Source organism: Elephas maximus, chromosome 10 (assembly GCF_024166365.1).
Source record: "Elephas maximus indicus isolate mEleMax1 chromosome 10, mEleMax1 primary haplotype, whole genome shotgun sequence".
In the NCBI taxonomy this organism is placed as follows: Eukaryota; Metazoa; Chordata; class Mammalia; order Proboscidea; family Elephantidae; genus Elephas; species Elephas maximus.
This window is the reverse complement of record NC_064828.1, coordinates 72,788,015-72,808,547: the sequence shown is the minus strand read 5'-3', so window position 1 is coordinate 72,808,547 and position 20,533 is coordinate 72,788,015. Positions and strand designations below refer to the sequence as shown.

The 20,533-nt window shown below is 36.2% G+C and overlaps 1 protein-coding gene across 1 annotated transcript in view; it reads left to right on the top strand.

The window, feature by feature from the left end:
- Positions 1-20,533, top strand: part of C10H14orf39 (chromosome 10 C14orf39 homolog) — a 50,465-nt gene that overhangs the window by 12,769 nt on the left and 17,163 nt on the right. The window contains exons 4-10 of the mRNA XM_049899312.1: positions 4,100-4,189; positions 9,710-9,897; positions 9,993-10,035; positions 13,658-13,778; positions 15,264-15,355; positions 16,553-16,683; positions 17,551-17,618. Coding sequence (XP_049755269.1) covers positions 4,100-4,189; positions 9,710-9,897; positions 9,993-10,035; positions 13,658-13,778; positions 15,264-15,355; positions 16,553-16,683; positions 17,551-17,618 — 733 coding nt within the window. The remainder of the gene's footprint in view (positions 1-4,099; positions 4,190-9,709; positions 9,898-9,992; positions 10,036-13,657; positions 13,779-15,263; positions 15,356-16,552; positions 16,684-17,550; positions 17,619-20,533) is intronic.

Here is a 20,533-nt window from a genome sequence, read left to right as displayed (position 1 = left end):
TTTGACAAAGGACCAGTGTCAATTAACTGGGGAAAAGACAGCCTTTTTAACAAATGGTGCTGGCATAACTGGATATCCATTTGCAAAAAAATGAAACAGGACCCATACCTCACACCATGCACAAAAACTAACTCCAAGTGGATCAAAGACCTAAACATAAAGACTAAAACGATAAAGATCATGGAAGAAAAAATTGGGACAACCCTAGGAGCCCTAATACAAGGTATAAACAGAATACAAAACATTACCAAAAATGATGAAGAGAAACCCGATAACTGGGAGCTCCTAAAAATCAAACACCTATGCTCATCTAAAGACTTCACCAAAAGAGTAAAAAGACCACCTACAGATTGGGAAAGAATTTTCAGCTATGACATCTCCGACCAGCGCCTGATCTCTAAAATCTACATGATTCTGTCAAAACTCAACCACAAAAAGACAAACAACCCAATCAAGAAGTGGGCAAAGGATATGAACACACATTTCTCTAAAGAAGATATTCAGGCAGCCAACAGATACATGAGAAAATGCTCTCGATCATTAGCCATTAGAGAAATGCAAATTAAAACTACGATGAGATTCCATCTCACACCAGCAAGGCTGGCATTAATCCAAAAAACACAAAATAATAAATGTTGGAGAGGCTGCGGAGAGATTGGAACTCTCATACACTGCTGGTGGGAATGTAAAATGGTACAACCACTTTGGAAATCTATCTGGCGTTATCTTAAACAGTTAGAAATAGAACTACCATACAACCCAGAAATCCCACTCCTCGGAATATACCCTAGAGATACAAGAGCCTTCATACAAACAGATATATGCACACCCATGTTTATTGCAGCTCTGTTTACAATAGCAAAAAGTTGGAAGCAACCAAGGTGTCCATCAACGGATGAATGGGTAAATAAATTGTGGTATATTCACACAATGGAATACTACGCATCGATAAAGAACAGTGACGAATCTCTGAAACATTTCATAACATGGAGGAACCTGGAAGGCATTATGCTGAGCGAAATGAGTCAGAGGCAAAAGGACAAATACTGTATAAGACCACTATTATAAGATCTTGAGAAATAGTAAACCTGAGAAGAACACATACTTTTGTGGTTACGAGGGGGGGAGGGAGGGAGGGTGGGAGAGGGTTTTTTTATTGATTAATCAGTAGATAAGAACTGCTTTAGGTGAAGGGAAAGACAACACTCAATACATGGAAGGTCAGCTCAATTGGACTGGACCAAAAGCAAAGAAGTTTCCGGGATAAAATGAATGCTTCAGAGCTCAGCGGAGCAAGCGCGGGGGTCTGGGGAACATGGTTTGCGGGGACTTCTAAGTCAATTGGCAAAATAATTCTATTATGAAATCATTCTGCATCCCACTTTGAAATGTGGCGTCTGGGGTCTTAAATGCTAACAAGCAGCCATCTAAGATGCAGCAATTGGTCTCAACCCACCTGGAGCAAAGGAAAATGAAGAACACCAAGCCCACATGACAACTAAGAGCCCAAGAGACAGAAAGGGCCACATGAACCAGAGACCTACATCATCCTGAGACCAGAAGAACTAGTTGGTGCCCGGCCACAATCGATGACTGCCCTGACAGGGAGCTCAGCAGAGGACCCCTGAGGGAGCAGGAGAGCAGTGGGATGCAGACCCCAAATTCTCATAAGAAGACCAAACTTAATGGTCTGACTGAGACTGGAGGAATCCCGGCGGTCATGCTCTCCAGACCTTCTGTTGACACAGGACAGGAACCATCCCTGAAGACAACTCATCAGACATGAAAGGGACTGGTCAGCGGGTGGGAGAGAGACGCTGATGAAGAGTGAGCTAATTATATCAGGTGTACACTTGAGATTGTGTTGGCAACTCTTGTCTGGAGGGGGGATGGGAGGATAGAGAGAGAGGGAAGCCGGCAAAATTGTCAAGAAAGGAGAGACTGAAAGGGCTGACTCAAGACGGGGAGAGTAAGTGGGAGTAGGGAGCGAGATGTATGTAAACTTATATGTGACAGACTGATTGGATTTGTAAACGTTCACTTGAAGCTTAATAAAAGTTATTATAAAAAAAAAAAAAAAAATAGTTATGACCAGAAGAACTAGTTGGTGCCCGGCCACAATCGATGACTGCCCTGACAGGGAGCACAACAGAGAACCCCTGAGGGAGCAGGAGATCAGTGGGATGCAGACCCCAAATTCTCATAAAAAGACCAGACTTAATGGTCTGACTGAGACTAGAGGAATCCTGGCGGTCATGGTCCCCAAACCTTCTGTTGGCCCAGGACAGGAACCATCCCTGAAGACAACTCATCAGACTTGGAAGGGACTGGACAGTGGGTGGGAGAGAGATGCTGATGAAGAGTGAGCTAATTATATCAGGTGGACACTTGAGACTGTGTTGGCATCTCTTGTCTGGAGGGGGGATGGGAGGATAGAGAGAGTTGGAAGCTGGCAAAATTGTCACGAAAGGAGAGACTGGAAGGGATGACTCATTAGGGGGAGAGCAAGTGGGAGTACGGAGTAAGGTGTATATAAACTTATATGTGACAGTCTGACTTGATTTGTAAACGTTCACTTGAAGCTCAATAAAAGTTAATAAAAAAAAATTATGACTTTTGGTTAAGTGTTCTATTTCTGAGAATTTTTTCATCAGGAAATAGTCATTCCTTCAAAGATGTCATGTACAACATTACATTAAGGTGTTTATCTTAACTTTTAATAATAACAAAGCATTGGGAACAACTCTAATCAACGTTGTGGAATTAATTGAATGAATTTGGGCATATCCATATGAATGAACACTGAGAAGCCAGTAAAATAGGTATATATTTATTGACAAATGTTAATAGTATTCTACAAATTGAACAAAGCAGGTTATAAAAGAATATTCATAATATAAACGCAGTTAGTAATTGTATATTTACATATAATTAGAAAAAGCCCAGAAAGATATATATGAAAATGGTTACAATGAATATCTTCTCAGTAAACATGTATTTACTATTGAATTTCTAAAATAGTCAGGATATATGTATACATGACCCTTGACCTTATGATTCCATTCTGAGGAATACTTTCTAAGGAAATGAACAGAAATGCAGACAAATATTTAAGAACAAGTTCTGTATGTGATAGGGAAACCTAGATTAAGCACAAATGGCCAACAATATGGGAATGACTGCATAAATTACAGAATATTACGTATCATTGAAATCTTTACAATGAATTCTTAGTGATAAGGAAAATGTATATAAGTTAAAAGTAAGTGATGAAGGAGGATACGTTATTATATGTGAGTTATGATCTCAACAATGTTCAAGTATGTATAATAAAATCTGGAAACTATTAATAATAGTAATTATTCAGTGTTGAGAATATAGATGATCTTTTTTTGTTTCTATATACTTTTGTGTGTTTCCATAGTGGGCATGTATACTTTTTAAATCTGGGGAAAAAAAAGTAGAAAAAAAAGCAAGAGGAAATTTTCGAGCGATATGTAGAATGGAAGCTGCCATGGTGTGTGCTAAATTTAGATTTATTTACTGATAATTTTTTTTTCAAGTCAGGTAATGAAACAATGTATAAGATTGATATTAACTTTATTCTTGTTACCTAATTTTAGAGTTCATATTAGCGTGGTCTCTTTCTTTCTAGCTCAGAAGGGTGTAATAACATGCTTTTCTAAGTTTGGAAGGGAAAAAAAAGCCTCTTTTTAGCCTTATCCCAGCTGTTTGAGTGCTTACTCCAAAAGACTTTCTTCGCCAAGATCTTAAAGAAATATGATGAGAAAGAAATGCTGATGTTGGTGTGTTGCAGAGTGTATGATAAAAATGCCGTGCAACATCTGATCCTTCTCTAGTCATGGTTCCAAAATAGGTTTTATGTAGAAATTAATGGATATTTGAACATATGTATAAGTACATGAATGGTGGTAATGGTGATTATGGGAGATGAGACTATTTTTCTTCATGTAAACTAGTTTTCTCCAGGAAGAGAATGATTCCATTATCTTTAAATTATTGCATTCATTTTTTATTATCTCTGTTGATTTATTTCTCATTCTGAGGTATTAATTACAAATATAATTTTTTTCTGTAGCTGGAAGCCAACATGTGGTGTCTTTCATAAACATGAAGATTATATGCAGAACCAATTTACAGTTTATCAAGAAACTGTTGAAAAAGACAAGTACAGTATATACATTAAGCTTTTCAATTCTGTAAAAAAATTTTTTTAAATCTATAAGCTAGTGTTAATAGGACTTTATGCTTGGTAAGACTGTTAACTGAAAAATGTACAAACATATGCTAAGGGAAAATTTAAAATATTTTTTTAAGTATACAAAATATTTTGGACTCTTTGGGTGCCATTGGAGGTCTACTTACTTTTGGGGAAGCTCTCTCTACCCCGGCTATGTTTAAATGTGTTTTTAGATATAAAACTATCAGTAGCAATTATAGCAAAATGCTTCAAATAACGGTCTTTATGATTGAACTGGTATAGGCAAACATCTGGGGGGAATCTATAGAATTAGTTTATGACAAATTTGGGTTATTGACTTTTGAAGGTTATTTTATATCAAACTTCTGTTTTTGAGACTTTATTGATTGATTTGGGTGGTTATGGTTAATGGAGGAGCACTGATAATTATGTTGGTTTGTTTTATTATGTGTATGATTACATGGTCTTGGAAACTAAATGTAACTGTTGTTGTTAGGTGCTATCATGTCGGTTCCAACACGTAGTGACCCTGCCAACAATATAACGAAACACTGCCCAGTCATGCGCCATCCTCACAATCGTTATGCTTGAGTCCATTGTTGTAGCCACTGTGTCAGTCCATTTTGTTGAGGGTTTTCCTCTTTTTTGCTGACCCTGTACTTTAGCAAGCATGATATCCTTCTCCAGGGACTGGTCCCTCCTGATAACATGTCCAAAGTACGTGCTACAAAGTCTCACTATCCTTGCTTCCAAGGAGCCTTCTGGCTGTACTTCTTCCAAGCAGTCCATGGTATATTCAGTATTCTTCATCAACACCTAATTCAAAGGCATCAGTTCTTCTTTGGTCTTTCTTACTCATTGTCCAGCTCTCACATGCATATGAGGTGATTGAAAATACCATGGTTTAGGTCAGGGGCACCTGAGTCCTTAAAGTGACATCTGCTTTTTAACACTTTAAAGAGATCTTTTGCAGCAAGCAGGGTTGTGTCAACTGAATATTGCAGGTTATTAACGAGTCTTCTTCCAATTCTGATGCCGTGTTCTTCTTCGTATAGTACAGTTTATTAGATTATTTGCTCAGCATACAGATTGAATAAGTATGGTGAAAGAATACAACCCTGAGGCACACCTTTCTTGATTTTAAACCACACAGTATCCCCTTCTTGTTCAAATGACTGTCTCCTGGTCTAAGTACAGGTTCCTCATGAGCATAATTAAGTGTTCTGGAATTCCCATTCTTCGCAATGTTATCCATAATTTGTTATGACCCACACAGTTGAGTGCATAGTTGGTAAAACATGGGTAAACATCTTCCTGGTATTCTCTGCTTTCAGCCATGATCCATCTGACCTTAGCAGTGATAGCCTGTGTTCCACGTCCCCTTCTGAATCCAGCTTGAATTTCCGGCAGTTTCCTGTTGATATACCACTCAACTGCTTTTGAATGATCTTCAGCAGAATTTTACTTGTGTATGATGTTAATGATATGGTTTGATAATTTCCACATTCTGTTGGATCGCCTTTCTTTGGAATGTGTACATATATGGATTTCTTCCAGTCGATTGGCCAGGTAGCTGTGTTCCAAATTTCTTGGCACAGACGAGTGAGTGCTTCCAGTGCTGTATCTGTTTGTTGAAATATCTGAATTGGTACTCCATCAATTCCTGGAGGCTTGATTTTTCACCAATGTCTTCAGTGAAACTTAAACTTCTTCCTTCAACACCATCAGTTCTTGATCATATGCTACCTCCTGAAATGGTTGAAACTCAACCAGTTCTTTTTGGTACAGTGACTCTGTGTATTCCTTCCAACTTCTTTTGATGCTTCCTGCGTTGTTTAATATCTTCCCCATAGAATCCTTCAGTATTGCAACTTGAAGTTTGAATTTTTTCTTTGATTCTTTCAGCTTGAGAAATGCTAAGCATATTCCTCCCTTTTGGTTTTCTATTTCCAGGTCCTTGCACATTTCACTACAATACTTAACTTTGTCTTCTCGAGCCACTCTTTGAAATCTTCTATTCAGCTCTTTTACTTCATCAGTTCTTCCTTTTGCTTTAGCTACTCTGCTTTCAAGAGTAAGTTTCAGAGTCTCTTCTGACGTCCATTTTGGTCTTTTCTTTCTTTCCTGTCTCTTTAGTGAGCTCTTGTTTTCTTTGTGTATGGTGTCCTCGATGTTAGTCCACAACATGTCTGGTCTTCTGACATTAGTGTTCAGTGCATCAAATCTATTCTTGAGATGGTTTCTAAATTCAGGTGGGATATAGTCAAGGTCGTACTTTCCCTCTTGTGGACTTGTTCTAATTTTCTTCAACTTGAACTTGCACGTGAGCAATTGATGGTCTGTTCTGCAGTTGGCCCGTAGCCTTGTTTTGACTGATTATATTGAGCTTTTCCATCATCTCTTTTTACAAATGTAGTTAACTTGATTCCTGTGTATTCCCTCTGGCAAGGTCCAAGTGTATAGTTGCCATTTGTGTTGTTGAAAAAAAGGTATTTACAACGGAGAAGTTACTGGTCTTGCAAAAGCCTATCATGCAGTCTCTGGGCCATATTTTCCAACTACCAATCCTTTGTTTCCAACTTTCATATTCCAGTCGCCAGTAATTATCAATGCATCTTGACCGCATGTTTGATCAATTTCAGTCTGCAGAAGTTGGTAAAAATCTTCAATTTCTTCATCTTTGGCCTTAGTGGTTGGTGTGTAAATTTGAATAATAGTCCCATTCCTCTTCAATTTGTCGTTCCTGGTATAGTAGACCATATGATTGTCTTATTCAAAATGGCCAATACCAGTCCATTTCAGCTCGCTAATGCCTAGGATACTGATGTTGATGCATTCCATTTCATTTTTGAGATTCATACTTTGTACATTCCAGTTCCTGATTATTCATGGATGTTTGCAGCTGTTTCTTCTCATTTTGAGTTGTGCCACCTCTGCAAAAGAAGGTCCCGAAAGCTTGACTCCCTCCATGTCTTTAAGGTTGACTCTTCTTTGAGGAGGCAGCTCTTCTCTACTCGTATTTTGAGTGCCTTCCAACCTGGGGGGCTCATCTTCCAGCACTATATCAGACAGTGTTCCACTGCTATTCATAAGGTTTTCACTGGCCAGTTTTTTCAGAAGTAGACTGTCAGGTTCTTCTAACTAGTCTGTCTTAGTCTAGAAGCTCTGCTGAAACCTGACCACTGAGGGTGACCCTGATGGTATTTGAAATACCAGTGGCAAAGCTTCCAGTATCATAGAAACATGCAATCTACTACAGTATGACAAACTGACAGTCACATGGTATAATGTAATCAGTGAATATAATGAAAAAAGTAAAGTGAGGGACTTTGAATATATTATATAACACTAAAATTTCACCTAATTTAGAAAATAAAGATGTTTTTATTTTTAACATAATTAGTTATGTTAAGATAGTGTTTGTTATAGCTGATGTCTCTGAGCTAGCCGAGTGGAAAAAGGTATTAAATTCTTCCCTAAACCAACCACGTAGGTTGATTAGTTGATGACTCAGCACTAGGCATTTATTTGTAAAAGGAAGAATTGATTTGTTGGTGTCGCGGATAATGAAAGAAGAGGCACCAGCTAACTTCTCCTACTCTCCCATCACTAAGACTAGCATTGCTGGCAGCGAATGTGACAGTAATGACTCTTCTTGAACTATGACTTGGCTATGCTGGCCTCTGCCAAAGTTCCTATATGGAATATGTTAGAAGAGTGAGTGTGAATATACAGTACGAACAGGATGGATGTGGTTTGCTAATCTCATTTGAAACTGGTGACCCAGGCTTAGTCTCACCTATATTTCTCCCCTCCCTGGACCATTTCCCCAAGTCGTTATATTAGAAGTGAGAGCTTCATTAGAAAATATGCATTTAGGGGAATAGGAGTTTGATGGTTTTGGGCTCAACTCTCTTTATCCTGCTAAAGGGGACGGGGTTTAGTAATGTTAAGAAATGAAAACATTCTTAAGATTCAGAGCAATATAAGGCTGTTACTTTTATTTTTCTTCTGATTATCCATAACAGTTTATGAACATTGTTTTTCTTTTCTTCTAAGGTGAGGTAATCATTACAGTATCTTTTAAGAATTTTCCCACGTAGAATGTCTTGATCCAAGATACAAAATTTAGAAAATCTTGAGGAACATAAGGAGTTTATATTTTTCACAAATTTTTCTATAAATATTATTTCTTGAAACTAAGTATTTGATAAAAATAGAGTAAAAAGATTCAAATGTATGTATTCTATAAGGAACCAGATTGAACATTTTTGATGTCGTAGATCAGGGTAAGCAAACTTTTTTTGTAAAGGGTCAGATAGTAAATATTTTAGGCTTTATGAGCCATAGGGAAACCCTGGTGGTGTAGTAATTGAGAGCTATGGCTGCTAACCAAAAGGTCAGCAGTTCAGATCCACAAGGCGCTCTTTGGAAACTCTATGGGGCAGTTGTACTCTATCTGATAGGGTTGCTATGAGTCGGAATCAACTCCACGGCACTGGGTTCGGTTTTTGGTTTTGAGCCATGGAGTGTTCTGTTGTAACTACTCAACTCTGTTGTGGTGCAAAAGCAGTTTTAACAATACGTAAATGAATGAACTATATTCCAATAAAACCTTATTTATGGACACTGATGTTTTAATTTTATATAATTTTAATGTGTCCTGAAATATTATTCTCTGGATTTTTTTTTCCAATTATTTAGAAGTGTAAAAACCATTCTTAGTTCATAGGCTGTACCAAAACAGGAGGCAGGCTGGATTTGGCCTATGGGCAATAGTTTGCTGACCCCTGTTGCAGATCAAGCACTGGTTAAATGAGAAAAAAGGATTAACACACTTTTATAAAATGAAGTGTCCCATTCAAGACTTGTGCCTAAATAGATGACTCTTTCACCTTTACCTGAGATGGACTGGAGAAGTTCCTTCAAACAGTGCTGAAATTTTCTTTATAAAATAGGTCTGAGATATACATGAATGATTGTGAGCTCAGAGTTCTAACACTAAGAACATGACTTCATGTGATAATTTTAGCTTAGAAAATTGAAGGATATTAAAAAGTCACAGTCACAGAGGTAGCTGAAGTGGGGAAAATACTCAGAACCCAGGGAGATTAGAGGTTCATGAAGAAGTAAATGATCAAAAGAACCAGATTCTGCAGTGTCAATTAGAATGAGCACTAAAGAGATAATAGAATTGAACAGATTAGTTCATTGATGACCCTGGGAAAAGGAGTTTTATTAGAATGGTGGGTGTGAAATTTTACTGAAGAGGATTAAGGAATGAATAACTCAGGTAGTGGAGAAAAAGAGTAGAGAAATGTGATGGAGTTATGGAAAGTTTGCAGACAGTATTGAGGGAAACAAGGGTAAGTAGATATTTGATTTGTCTTTTATGCTTAATTTAGTAGACTTTAACAAGTGATATTTACATAGTTTTTACATATACTTTTCTATATAGCCATCATTTCTTTCTTACAATTTTAACAGAAAAATGTACCATAGCTATGTATGCCAGTATAAAGATGTTTTGAAGCAATACCAACTAAAATATTCAGAAGCACCTTTTTCACGTGAATATTATGAGAAGAAAACAGAACATGAAAAAATTCAGAACAGAGTATTGGCATGCTCTGAACAACTAAAAATGAATGAAACTATTTTTATGGAATTTCTAGGTATTAACATTCTTGTTATATATTGTTTTAATAATGGTATATTTATAATGAAAAGAATATAATAAATCAGTCTGAACTATGGTTTTGTTTTTCAGTGCCTGCTCCCTTTCCATCACTTACTAAATGGACATTACACATGTATCCACAATTGTATTTCTACCTAGAATTTTTATTAGATAAGTATTATTTCAGTATTTTAATTTTTATTATGTTTCCTTGGTAAGAATCATGTGAATTTGTTTTTTGTTTAATTAAAATTTTAGTTTACTTTAAAGGCCATCTGGGACTAGTTTTCACGTATGTCCTTGTGATCAGAAGCAGGAAATTTTATGAGAATAAAATGGTATATGTATCTGGCTTTTAGTGGTATATCTTAATGAAAAGGTCATATTGCTCTGTCTTAACCAAAGAAGGAGTTCCAATTAAATAAATTGGTTATTCTTTACTAGGATGGAAGGTGGTAAGGAGGTGAGTTACAATTTTTTATTCATCTGTACAACTTACCTTGTGCCAGGCAGTATCAAAAAAGATACAAAATTTCTTCCAAGGAGCTTGCAGCTTAGTAGGTGAGACAGACACATAAAGAAATAATCTAATACAGTGGCACTGTAATAGATGCTTAAGTAATTCTTAATTGATCTAATTCTTGCTTGTTTTGTCAGAGAAATCTTCCCTAATAATGAATTTGGAACTTTAACCCTCTTCTAACCTCCATAATCCTTCATAGCCTTTCCTATCAGATTATAACTTCACTGTACTAAGTCTTCTTTATCCTTGCATTGTACCTTGCTTCCTGTCTGCTTCATCCTAAATCATCCGTTTAACTCTTCTACTACTTGCTCACTCCATGTTTTGATTTTACCCTATTCTAATCTGAGATGTCCATTTCCTGCCCATCTGTGCTTAACTTCTCAGTGGGGAGGGGCAGAACTTGGTAGGTGCAGAAGGTACTACAGGAGCCTAGGGAGTGGGATGTGAGGTGGGATGAGATGTGAGGCTATATGACAAACAAGAAGAGATGAATGGAGGTAGAAGAATTGAAGATTAGAATTTAAACATGCGTTTCCTAATTAAGAGCCTGGCTGCTAACCAGAAGGTTGGCAGTTTGAATCCACCAGCTGCTCCTTGGAAACCTGTGGAGCAATTCTACTCTGCCTTGTAGGGTTGTTGAGTCAGAATTAACTCGGTGTGCAATGGGTTTGATTTTTTTGGTTTATCTAAAATTTAAATTAAGAATTCTGATAAAAAAACATAGTGATATAAAGAATATTCACCTGAAATTTTGTGTTCCAGCATATGAATCATATTTTTTAAGGCAGATAGGAAAGGTCTGACGTTTTCTGTGGAGTTTTTGTTCACTGCCACTACTCTATTCCTTTTTTAATTCCCCTAAATGGATTGTAATTTAGGAAAATGTATTAGCTAAAACCACACAGTACATCTGTTAATAGCTGAGAAATTCTCTACTTGAAATTAGGCTTAAATCCAGGTCAAGCAGAAAATCCAGATGAAAGATCTAGCCCTCTTCTGAGTTTTGTAGAGTGCACTCATGAACTTTATAGAGCAAAAAAAAAAAAAATCAAGACAAGGGAAATTGGGTGAATTTTAATTTTGGCTTTGGAACCAATAAATAATGGAAACTTAAGGAGTTAAGTTTAGACATGATTATGTATTATCATTCACACCAAATAACATGGTCATCCTGGATAAAAACAAAACAACAACAAAAAACACCCTATGAAAATATTTAACTGAAAGAAAAAATCCTAACAAATATTTTGGATGAAAGGTTCTTTTTAAGCTCAGTATGTAACCTAGATAAATAGTAAGTTACATCTGTGAGTCTGCCCAATGTTTATATTAATCTTACCTCTGTTTCTAGATACTATTATTTCTTGTTGTTAGGCGCCGTTGAGTCAGTTCCAACTCGTAGCGACCCTATGCGCAACAGAACGAAACACTGCCCAGTCCCCTGCCATTCTCACAGTCGTCGTCATGCTTGAGCTCATTGTTGCAGCCACTGTGTCAGTCAGTCCACCTCGTTGAGGGTCTTCCTCTTTTCCGCTGACCCTGTACTCTGCCCAGCATGATGTCCTTCTCCAGGGACTGATCCCTACTGACAACATGTCCAAAGTATGTAAGATGCAGTCTCGCCATCCTTGCTTCTAAGGAGCATTCTGTACTTCCTCCAAGACAGATTTGTTTGTTCTTTTGGCAGTCCGTGGTATATTCAGTATTCTTCGCCAACACCACAATTCAAAGGTGTCAATTCTTCTTCAGTCTTCCTTATTCATTGTCCAGCTTTCACATGCATATGATGTGATTGAAAATACCACGGCTTGGGTCAGACGCACCTTAGTTTTCAAGGTGACATCTTTGCTCTTCAGTGCTTTAAAGAGGTCCTTTGCAGCAGATTTACGCAATGCAATGTGTCTTTTGATTTCTTGACTGCTGCTTCTGTGGCTGTTGATTGTGGATCCAAGTAAAAAGAAATCCTTGACAACTTCAGTATTTTCTCTGTTTATCATGATGTTGCTCAGTGGTCCAGTTGTGAGGATTTTTGTTTTCTTTATGTTAAGGTGCAATCCATACTGAAGGCTGTGGTCTTTGATCTTTATTAGTAAGTGCTTCGAGTCCTCTTCACTTTCAGCAAGTAAGGTTGTGTCATCTGCATAACGCAGGTTGTTAATGAGTCTTCCTCCAATCCTGATGCCCCGTTCTTTATGCAGTCCAGCTTCTCGTATTATTTGCTCAGCATACAGATTGAATAGGTATGGTGAAAGAATACAACCCTGATGCACACCTTTCCTGACTTTAAACCAATCAGTATCCCCTTGTTCTGTCCGAACAACTGCTTCTTGATCTATGTAAAGGTTCCTCATGAGCACAGTTAAGTGTTCTGGAATTCCCATTTTTCACAGTGTTATCTGTAATTTGTTATGATCCACACAGTCGAATGCTTTTGCTCTGATTTTCTTCAGTTTCAGCTTGAACTTGCAGATACTATTATTAATATTACTTATTGCTTATATGAAACATACATGTAAATAATGTTGTTATTAGGTGCCATTGAGTCAGCTCCAACTAACGGCAACCGTATGTACAACCGAATGAAATACTGCCTGGTCCTGTGCCATCCTCACAATCATTGCTGTGCTTGAGCCCATTGTTGCAGCCACTGTGTCAATACATCTTGTTGAGGGTCTTCCTCCCTTTTGCTGATCCTTTACAAGGCATGATGTCTTTCTCCAGGGACCGATGCCTCTTGATAACATGTCCAAAGTACATGAGATGAAGCCTTGCCATCCTTGCTTCTAAGGAGAATTCTGGCTTACTTCTTCCAAAATAGATTTGTTTATTCTTCTGGCAGTGCATGGTATATTCAGTATTCTTCACCAAGACATAATTCAAAGTCATCAATTATTCATCAATCTTCCTTATTCATTGTCCAGATTTCACATGCATGTGAGGTGATTGAAAATACCATAGTTTGGGTCAGGCACACCTTAGTCCTCAAAGTGACATCTTTGCTTTTTAACACTTTAAAGAGATCTCTTGCAGCGGATTTGCCCAATGCAATATATCATTTGATTTCTTGGCTGCTGCTTCCACGGGCATTGATTGTAGATCCAAGTAAAATGAAATCCTTGACAACTTCAGCATTTTCTCTGTTTATTGTGATGTTACATAATATTATTATTATTTCTGATATACATAAATATAAATCTTACTTGTATGACATAGTTCCTTAACATAAAAGGGTTAATATGAGATGTAAAACACAAGAAATTCTTAAACTTGCCAATAATTTTACCAGAAGCTCATCCGAATTGGAGAAAGAAGTAGATGAAATGGAAATGGAAATTAATTACTTAAACCAGGTATATATTTTGTTCTATGTTTCTAATGTATATATAAATGTGTATGTATAATGGTGTTGTAGCCTTGGAAGAGCTATTTTCAAGAGAGCTGAAACATGGAGAAATGATTAAGATAAGGCTTAAAGTTTTGAAGTTAATTCAAAAGGAATTTCTGTTAAATTTAGAAACATTGTTAAAACAATATTAGAAGAATGATTCTCTTAGAACTCAGTGATATTTTCTGCAATTTTGTTTTAAATTCAATTTGAATGTCTATATGTGAAATAAAATATGTTTTAAAGTTATTGCTAAAACAATATCAGCAGGATTCATCTGGCACTTTGTAGGTAGTTCATTTCAAAGGACTGATTTTAATATATGGACCCAGTGTTATTCCGTTCAGTAAAAATAGTAGATTTACTTCTAAGTTACTAGTGAAATTGTTTAATACTGGGAAGATGTATTATTTTTATACTGAGAGTATGTCAGAGGGAAGATAGTTAAAATAATTTATTTGCCTCAGATTACCTTTGGAGCCAAAATGTGTTTTAGCTACTGAACGTTAATGCCTCAGATTACCTTTGGAGCCAAAATGTGTTTTAGTTACTGAGTTTGGGGGAATAGTTTAACTTTCATTGGAGATTGAAGAAAGAAGAGGAAAGAAGATAGTAGCTTAATAGCAGGAATTTAAAAGCATTAAAAAAGCTACAAAAGTCTTGTTAAAAAGGGAGCAAAGAGAGTAAATGGTTTAAAGAACTTAATCTTGATAAATTTATGACTAGATTGTAACTTTTCCAGAGCTACCCTAGAACTAGTTTAGCCTTCAAAATGATGGTGCGTGGTATTTTTTTGAATGCATTGTTAATGTCATTCATTGAGTTGTAGTGGCTTTCATTCATGCAGGTATGAGAACACATCAAAGTTGCTTTCAAATTGTGAGAAAGAAGAGTATAATACCCAATTTTCTAAATTTTTAAAAATCCTGTTTAAGATTGTATATTTATTATTCATAGGTATGAGGTAACAAAATAACAGCAATATCATTTTGATATTGCGAAGAAACTGGGTGCCGTTTCCTTTAAAATATATGGTAACTATGTTGGCAGTTCAGATCTGCCAGGCGCTCCTTGGAAACTCTATGGGGCAGTTCTACTCTGTCCTATAGGGTTGCCATGAGTCAGAATCAACTCGATGGCACTGGGTTCTGGGTATGTGCATATGTAAGAAATCAATGTCTACTTCTAATTTTCCTTTTTTTAAGGAGAAAATAGAAGTTCATTGAAATCTAGGTTTGCTAATAGAGCTGTAAGGAAAAGTAAAAGGATGTGATTTATTGTTAATTTTAACTTGGTTTTAGCAACTTTCAATAAAAGGTGGCAAATACTATCAAAATATAAATCTTGTGACATGTAGAAAAAATAATTTTATTAGTTAAGATAAAGCATATGTTCCTTAATACTTTGCAGGTAATTATTTTGGCTTATTTTTGGTTATCTTTCTTTTTAGCAAATTGCAAGACTTTATGAAACTAAGAATCTTTCAGAAACTTTGAAAGAAAAGAGTAACATTATAGAAAAGAGAAAGGAATTGAAAGAAAGGTATAGGCAAAATTTAAAATTGGATTTTATGTGAGCAGATATTCTGAGTCTAAAAGTTTAATTTTATATTCTATCCCAAGCCATTAATATATACGGTATATAAATAATTTTTACTCTGTCCTATAGGGTCATTATGAGTCGAAATTGACTCGACAGCACTGGGTTTTATTATATACTCATTTCTTCTGAAAAAATATAATTTATACCTTCAAATATTAAGAGCTAATACTTAAAACTGCTTGTTACTAGTAAATCCAAAGATAATGTGTAAAGAAACATGGGAAAGCAGTAGCATATCTTTCCTGTAACCTGTCAGTTGTAACATTTCATCCAGTTTTCCATGACAGTCAGTAATAGGACTAAAACAAGAGAAGCAGTTTTGAGAGTAGCAATGTATTTTACCTTTTTATCATCCTGTCACCAGTTTGACCAGTTTTCATTTGCCACAGAGAGTGAAGATGAGCCAAAGGATGCTTCTGAATCTCTGGCTTCATAGGTTTCCTTGCCTTTCATCCTGATAGTAATGAAAATAGGCATCAGTGGTGGCAGAAGAGGTGGTGGAGGCATTAAAAAAGATTGCTATTACCTGTTATTGTGCAGCAGAAAAACAGATGTACCTAATTACTGTTTCTGATAAACTTTCTACTTTTTCTGTTGATACCCTTTTTTATTCTTTTTAAGTTCCTCTCCTTAGGCTCCATTGCACTTATCAGATTTTTCAGTACGCTCATTTCTCAAGTTAATTTCCCTGACCAGTTACTTTTCTTGATTCCCTTACTCCCAAATCTCACATCTGTGGTAATGTGTCTTTAATTTTATAATGAAATTGGATGGAAAAATAGATCAGTGTACAGACTTTTACTTTATTGACAATTTTTTAATATTATAAACATTTCGAATATTTAGAGGAATTTATATAACTAGTAATTTTTACTTGATATATATTTTGAGAATGTCTATTCTACTTTTTTAATTTAGGGAAAACTCAATTAAACTTTCCTTCCAGTAAACTTCAAAGACTCATTTCTGATTGTAATACTGTTATAATGCCTTCTGTAATCATGCTATTTGATTTGTTTGTAAATAATTTTTTTGAAGTCCCTAGTACTCTGAAACCTAAAGCATGCTGTTTATGGATAAAGTTTTGGTGTAGATTGGTTTGATATTTTTTAAAAGTCTTTTAAATTCACTCTTCAGAATGTTTGAAAAAGATGAACAGGGACTTGTATTGGAGAAAAACCATCAGAACAGTCAATTATTTCTTCCTTACGAATCTCAGAAATTCATCAGACCAGTAAAGATGCATTCTTCAGAACTGAGAGTTACAGGTACAGTATTTTTTTATTATTGGAAAACTTAATATTCTTTGCTAACAGAAGAAGAAACAGAAAAGAAGCAATTTTAGTTATCATTTGGTATAATAAACAAGAACAAATACCAGATAGAGTTAGGATTCTTTCTGAGAGCAGGCAAGATACGTCTTCCTATACTTTTTTTCTCTTCAAGAGAGAAATCACTCACATAATGTAAAAAAGTATCATGATCTGATAGCTGTCAGAGAAGGATGAATAATTGTATATTTTTCATTTGAGGAGTTGTATTATTAGCATAAAGGAGCCCTGGTCGTGCAGTGGTTAAAGCAATCAAAATCTAACCACAAGGTTGGCTGTTCAAAACCATTAGCGGCTTCATGGGAGAAAGATGTGGCAGTCTGTTTTTATAGAGATTTACAGCCTTGGAAACGCTACGGGGTCAATATTAGTTGGAATCGACTCAACAGTGTTTTTTTTTTTATCAGCATGTGTGATTGGAGTAGATAGCTGACTTGTGTTAATGATATCTGTAACTTAGTCACTAAGATACTTGGATCATGTTTAATTCAGTGAATCTGCAGATTAGATTAAATTTACTGGGCTGAGTTTTTTTGTCTTCAGTTGTTAATATCACCACTCTGTCTTTGGTTCCCAGTTATAAAGATATAGCTTTGTCAGGTTTTCATTTCACATTCAGAGTTCACATTAAGATTTACTTAATAATTTTAATTTCATATTTAATTTTAAATCATATTTTTAATTAAATTATATAGACTTGATTTTTTTAATTATAAAAAAATTATAAGGTTAGGTTAAATATTTACTATTATATATGATTCTATCCCTGGAATTGATTTGAAGTGGTACCATTTAATGACCCAGATAAAAAAGAAGAAGGTTCTGTGAAACTCGCCAATGTTGACTTCGGACAAAAAGAAAATGATAGACAGGTATGTATTTCTGTTTTAGTAGTATAAATATTCGTAAGCATTGTACCTGGTTTCATTAAATGAAATAATGAATGTAATGCACTTAGGACACAGGTTTTTGGTTTGTTTGTTTTTGGTGTTATCCAATATGTTAAATCAGCCTGTAATAAAAAAAAATTTTTTTTTTTTTTTTTTTTTACAGAGTCTAAAAAAACGTAAAGGAATTCATTATGGCAGTCTGAGCAAAAACTTTAGCTTTCTCTCTTACTCCTAAAAGTAATAGAAAAGATACTTTAAAATATCAAGCTCTGCACCAAGTAAACCAAAAACTGTGAGAAGTCCCAGATATAGGAAAACGGAAAAGGGGTTGGATTAAAGAGGGAAGTTGTAGCACAGAACATGCATAGGAGAATGCTGTTGCATCAGATCCACCCAAGGCATCACATTCTCTCTAACTAAGTTTCCATAGTCACTTATTCCACCTGGAGATAATTACTCAATTACTGATGCCTGGCCAAAGGCAGAGTGGCTAGGGGTGAACAGGTATTAACTAATCCAGCTCGCATTGAAGTAACTCAAGCAATTATGCTAGTAATTATCACAGGTCCTCTACCTTTACTGCAACAGCATTCTCCTGTGCATGTTCTAAGATAGGTGGGTTAGCACTGTCTCCATAATGTCATTATTTTGGAGGCTTCACCTATTGTTATAGATTGAATTGTGTCAAACCCAAAATGTGTGCCAACTTGGCTAGGCCATGATTCCCAGTATTGTGTGGTTGTCCACCATTTTGTGATCTGTTGTGATTATCCTGTATGCTGTAAATCCTAACCTCTATGATGTTAATGAGGTAGGATTAGAGGCAGTTACATTATTGAGGTGGGACTCAGTCTACAGGATTAGGTTGTATCTTGAGTCAATCTCTTTTGATATATAAAAGACAGAATTGAGCAGAGAAGAGAGGAAATCTCATGCCACCAATAAAGTAGCACCAGGAGTGGGGCGCATCCTTTGGACCCAGGGTTCCTACACTGAGGAGCTCCTAGACCAAGGGAAGATTCATGACAAGAACCTTCCCTTAGAACTGACAGATTGAGAAAATCTTCCCTAGAGCTGGCACACTGAATTTGGACTTCTAACCTCCTACACTGTGAGAGAATTAATTTCTCTTTGTTAAAGCCATCCTCTTGTGGTACTTCTGTTATGGCAGCACTAGATAAACACTGATATTTTATTATTATCTATAGTGCTTTGCTTTCACCTCAGGGTCACCTTATGGCCAAAAGATAGTCACTGCAGCTTTCCCATTATATCTGACTTCAAGGCAGGAAGGAAGAAGCTGGTAAAGCCTAGCTAAGTCAGCCCCATTTTTAAGGATCTTTCCCAGAAATTCCTTAAACAGTTTAGTTCCATGGTCACTTACATTTGCAGGAGAGGCTGAAAAATACAGTTTTTGTTTGTTTTTAAAGGAGAACACAAGGGGCAAGTAGATACTGGGTAGGATAGGCAACTGGCAATTTCTGCCACAGGGGCAAATCAAGCAGATGAAAAACAAGTAAGGATGCTGTTGTTGTTAGGTGCCATCGAGTCGATTATGACTCATAGCAACCCTATGTACAACAGAAAGGCCCGGTCCTTCGTCATCTTCTCAGTCGTTGTGATGTTTGAGCCCATTGCCTCAGCCATTGTGTCAATGCATCTCATTGAGGGTCTTCCTGTCTTATACTGACTCCCTACTTTTCCAAACATGTTGTCCTTCTCCAGGGACTGGTCCCTCCTGATAACATGTCCAAAGTACATGAGACGAAGTCTTGCCATCCTTGCTTCTAAGAAGCATTCTGGCTGTACTTCTTTCAAGATGGGTTTGTTCATTCATCTGGCAGTCCTTGTGGTATATTCAGTTTCTTCATCAGCACTGTAATTCAAAGGCATCGGCTCTTTAGTCTTCCTTCTCCATTGTCCAGCTTTCACATGCATATGAGGCGATTGGAAATACCATGGCTTGAGTCAGGTACACCTTAGTCCTCAAGGTGACACCTTTGCTTTTTAACACTTGAAAGAGGTCTTTTGCAGTGGACTTGCCCAGTGCAACACATCGTTTTATTTTTTGACTGTTGCTCCCGTGGTTGTTGATTGTGGATCCAAGTAAAATTAAATCCTTGACAACTTCAGTTTTTTCTCCATTTATCATGATGTTGATTATTGGTTCAGTTGGGAGGATTTTTGTTTTCTCTATTTTGAGGTACAATTCATACTGAAGGCTTTGATCTTCATTAGTAAGTGCTTCAAGTCCTCTTCACTTTCAGCTAGCAAGGTTGTGTCATCTGCATAACACAGGTTGTTAATGAGTCTTCCTCCAAACGTGATGCCTCGTTTTTCTTCATATAGTCTAGCTTCTCAGATTATTTGCTCAGGGTACAAATTGAATAAGTATGGTGAAAGGATACAACCCTGACGCACACCTTTCCTGACTTTAAACTGTGCAGTATCCCATTGTTCTGAGGATGTAGAGGATTTGAATAACAGTTAGCAAACTTTGTTCATAACATTACACAGGATGCAATTATTTTTTTGCAATGTTTACCAGAATTGAACATTTACTAGAAAAAAGTATATCTTAATTTTAAAAAAGTTGCTATCTTTACTTACCACAATATTAAAAATAGAAGTCAAATAAAAAGATTACTTGAATATGTGTACCAGCAGACATGTACAAACATGTATAGTAGTGTTCAAAACATACATCAAAACAGAAAGAACACTTGTTCTTTAAGGGAGGTTGACTTTTTCTTATGCTCTAAAAGCACAATACGATGACAAAATTAAGATTAACCTCTGTAATGACAAAAATAAATGGGATAAATTTCCTATTAAAAGGGTTTTCATTTTGGGCCACATAACAGAAATCAGAGACCCTTCAAAATAAATGAAATCAG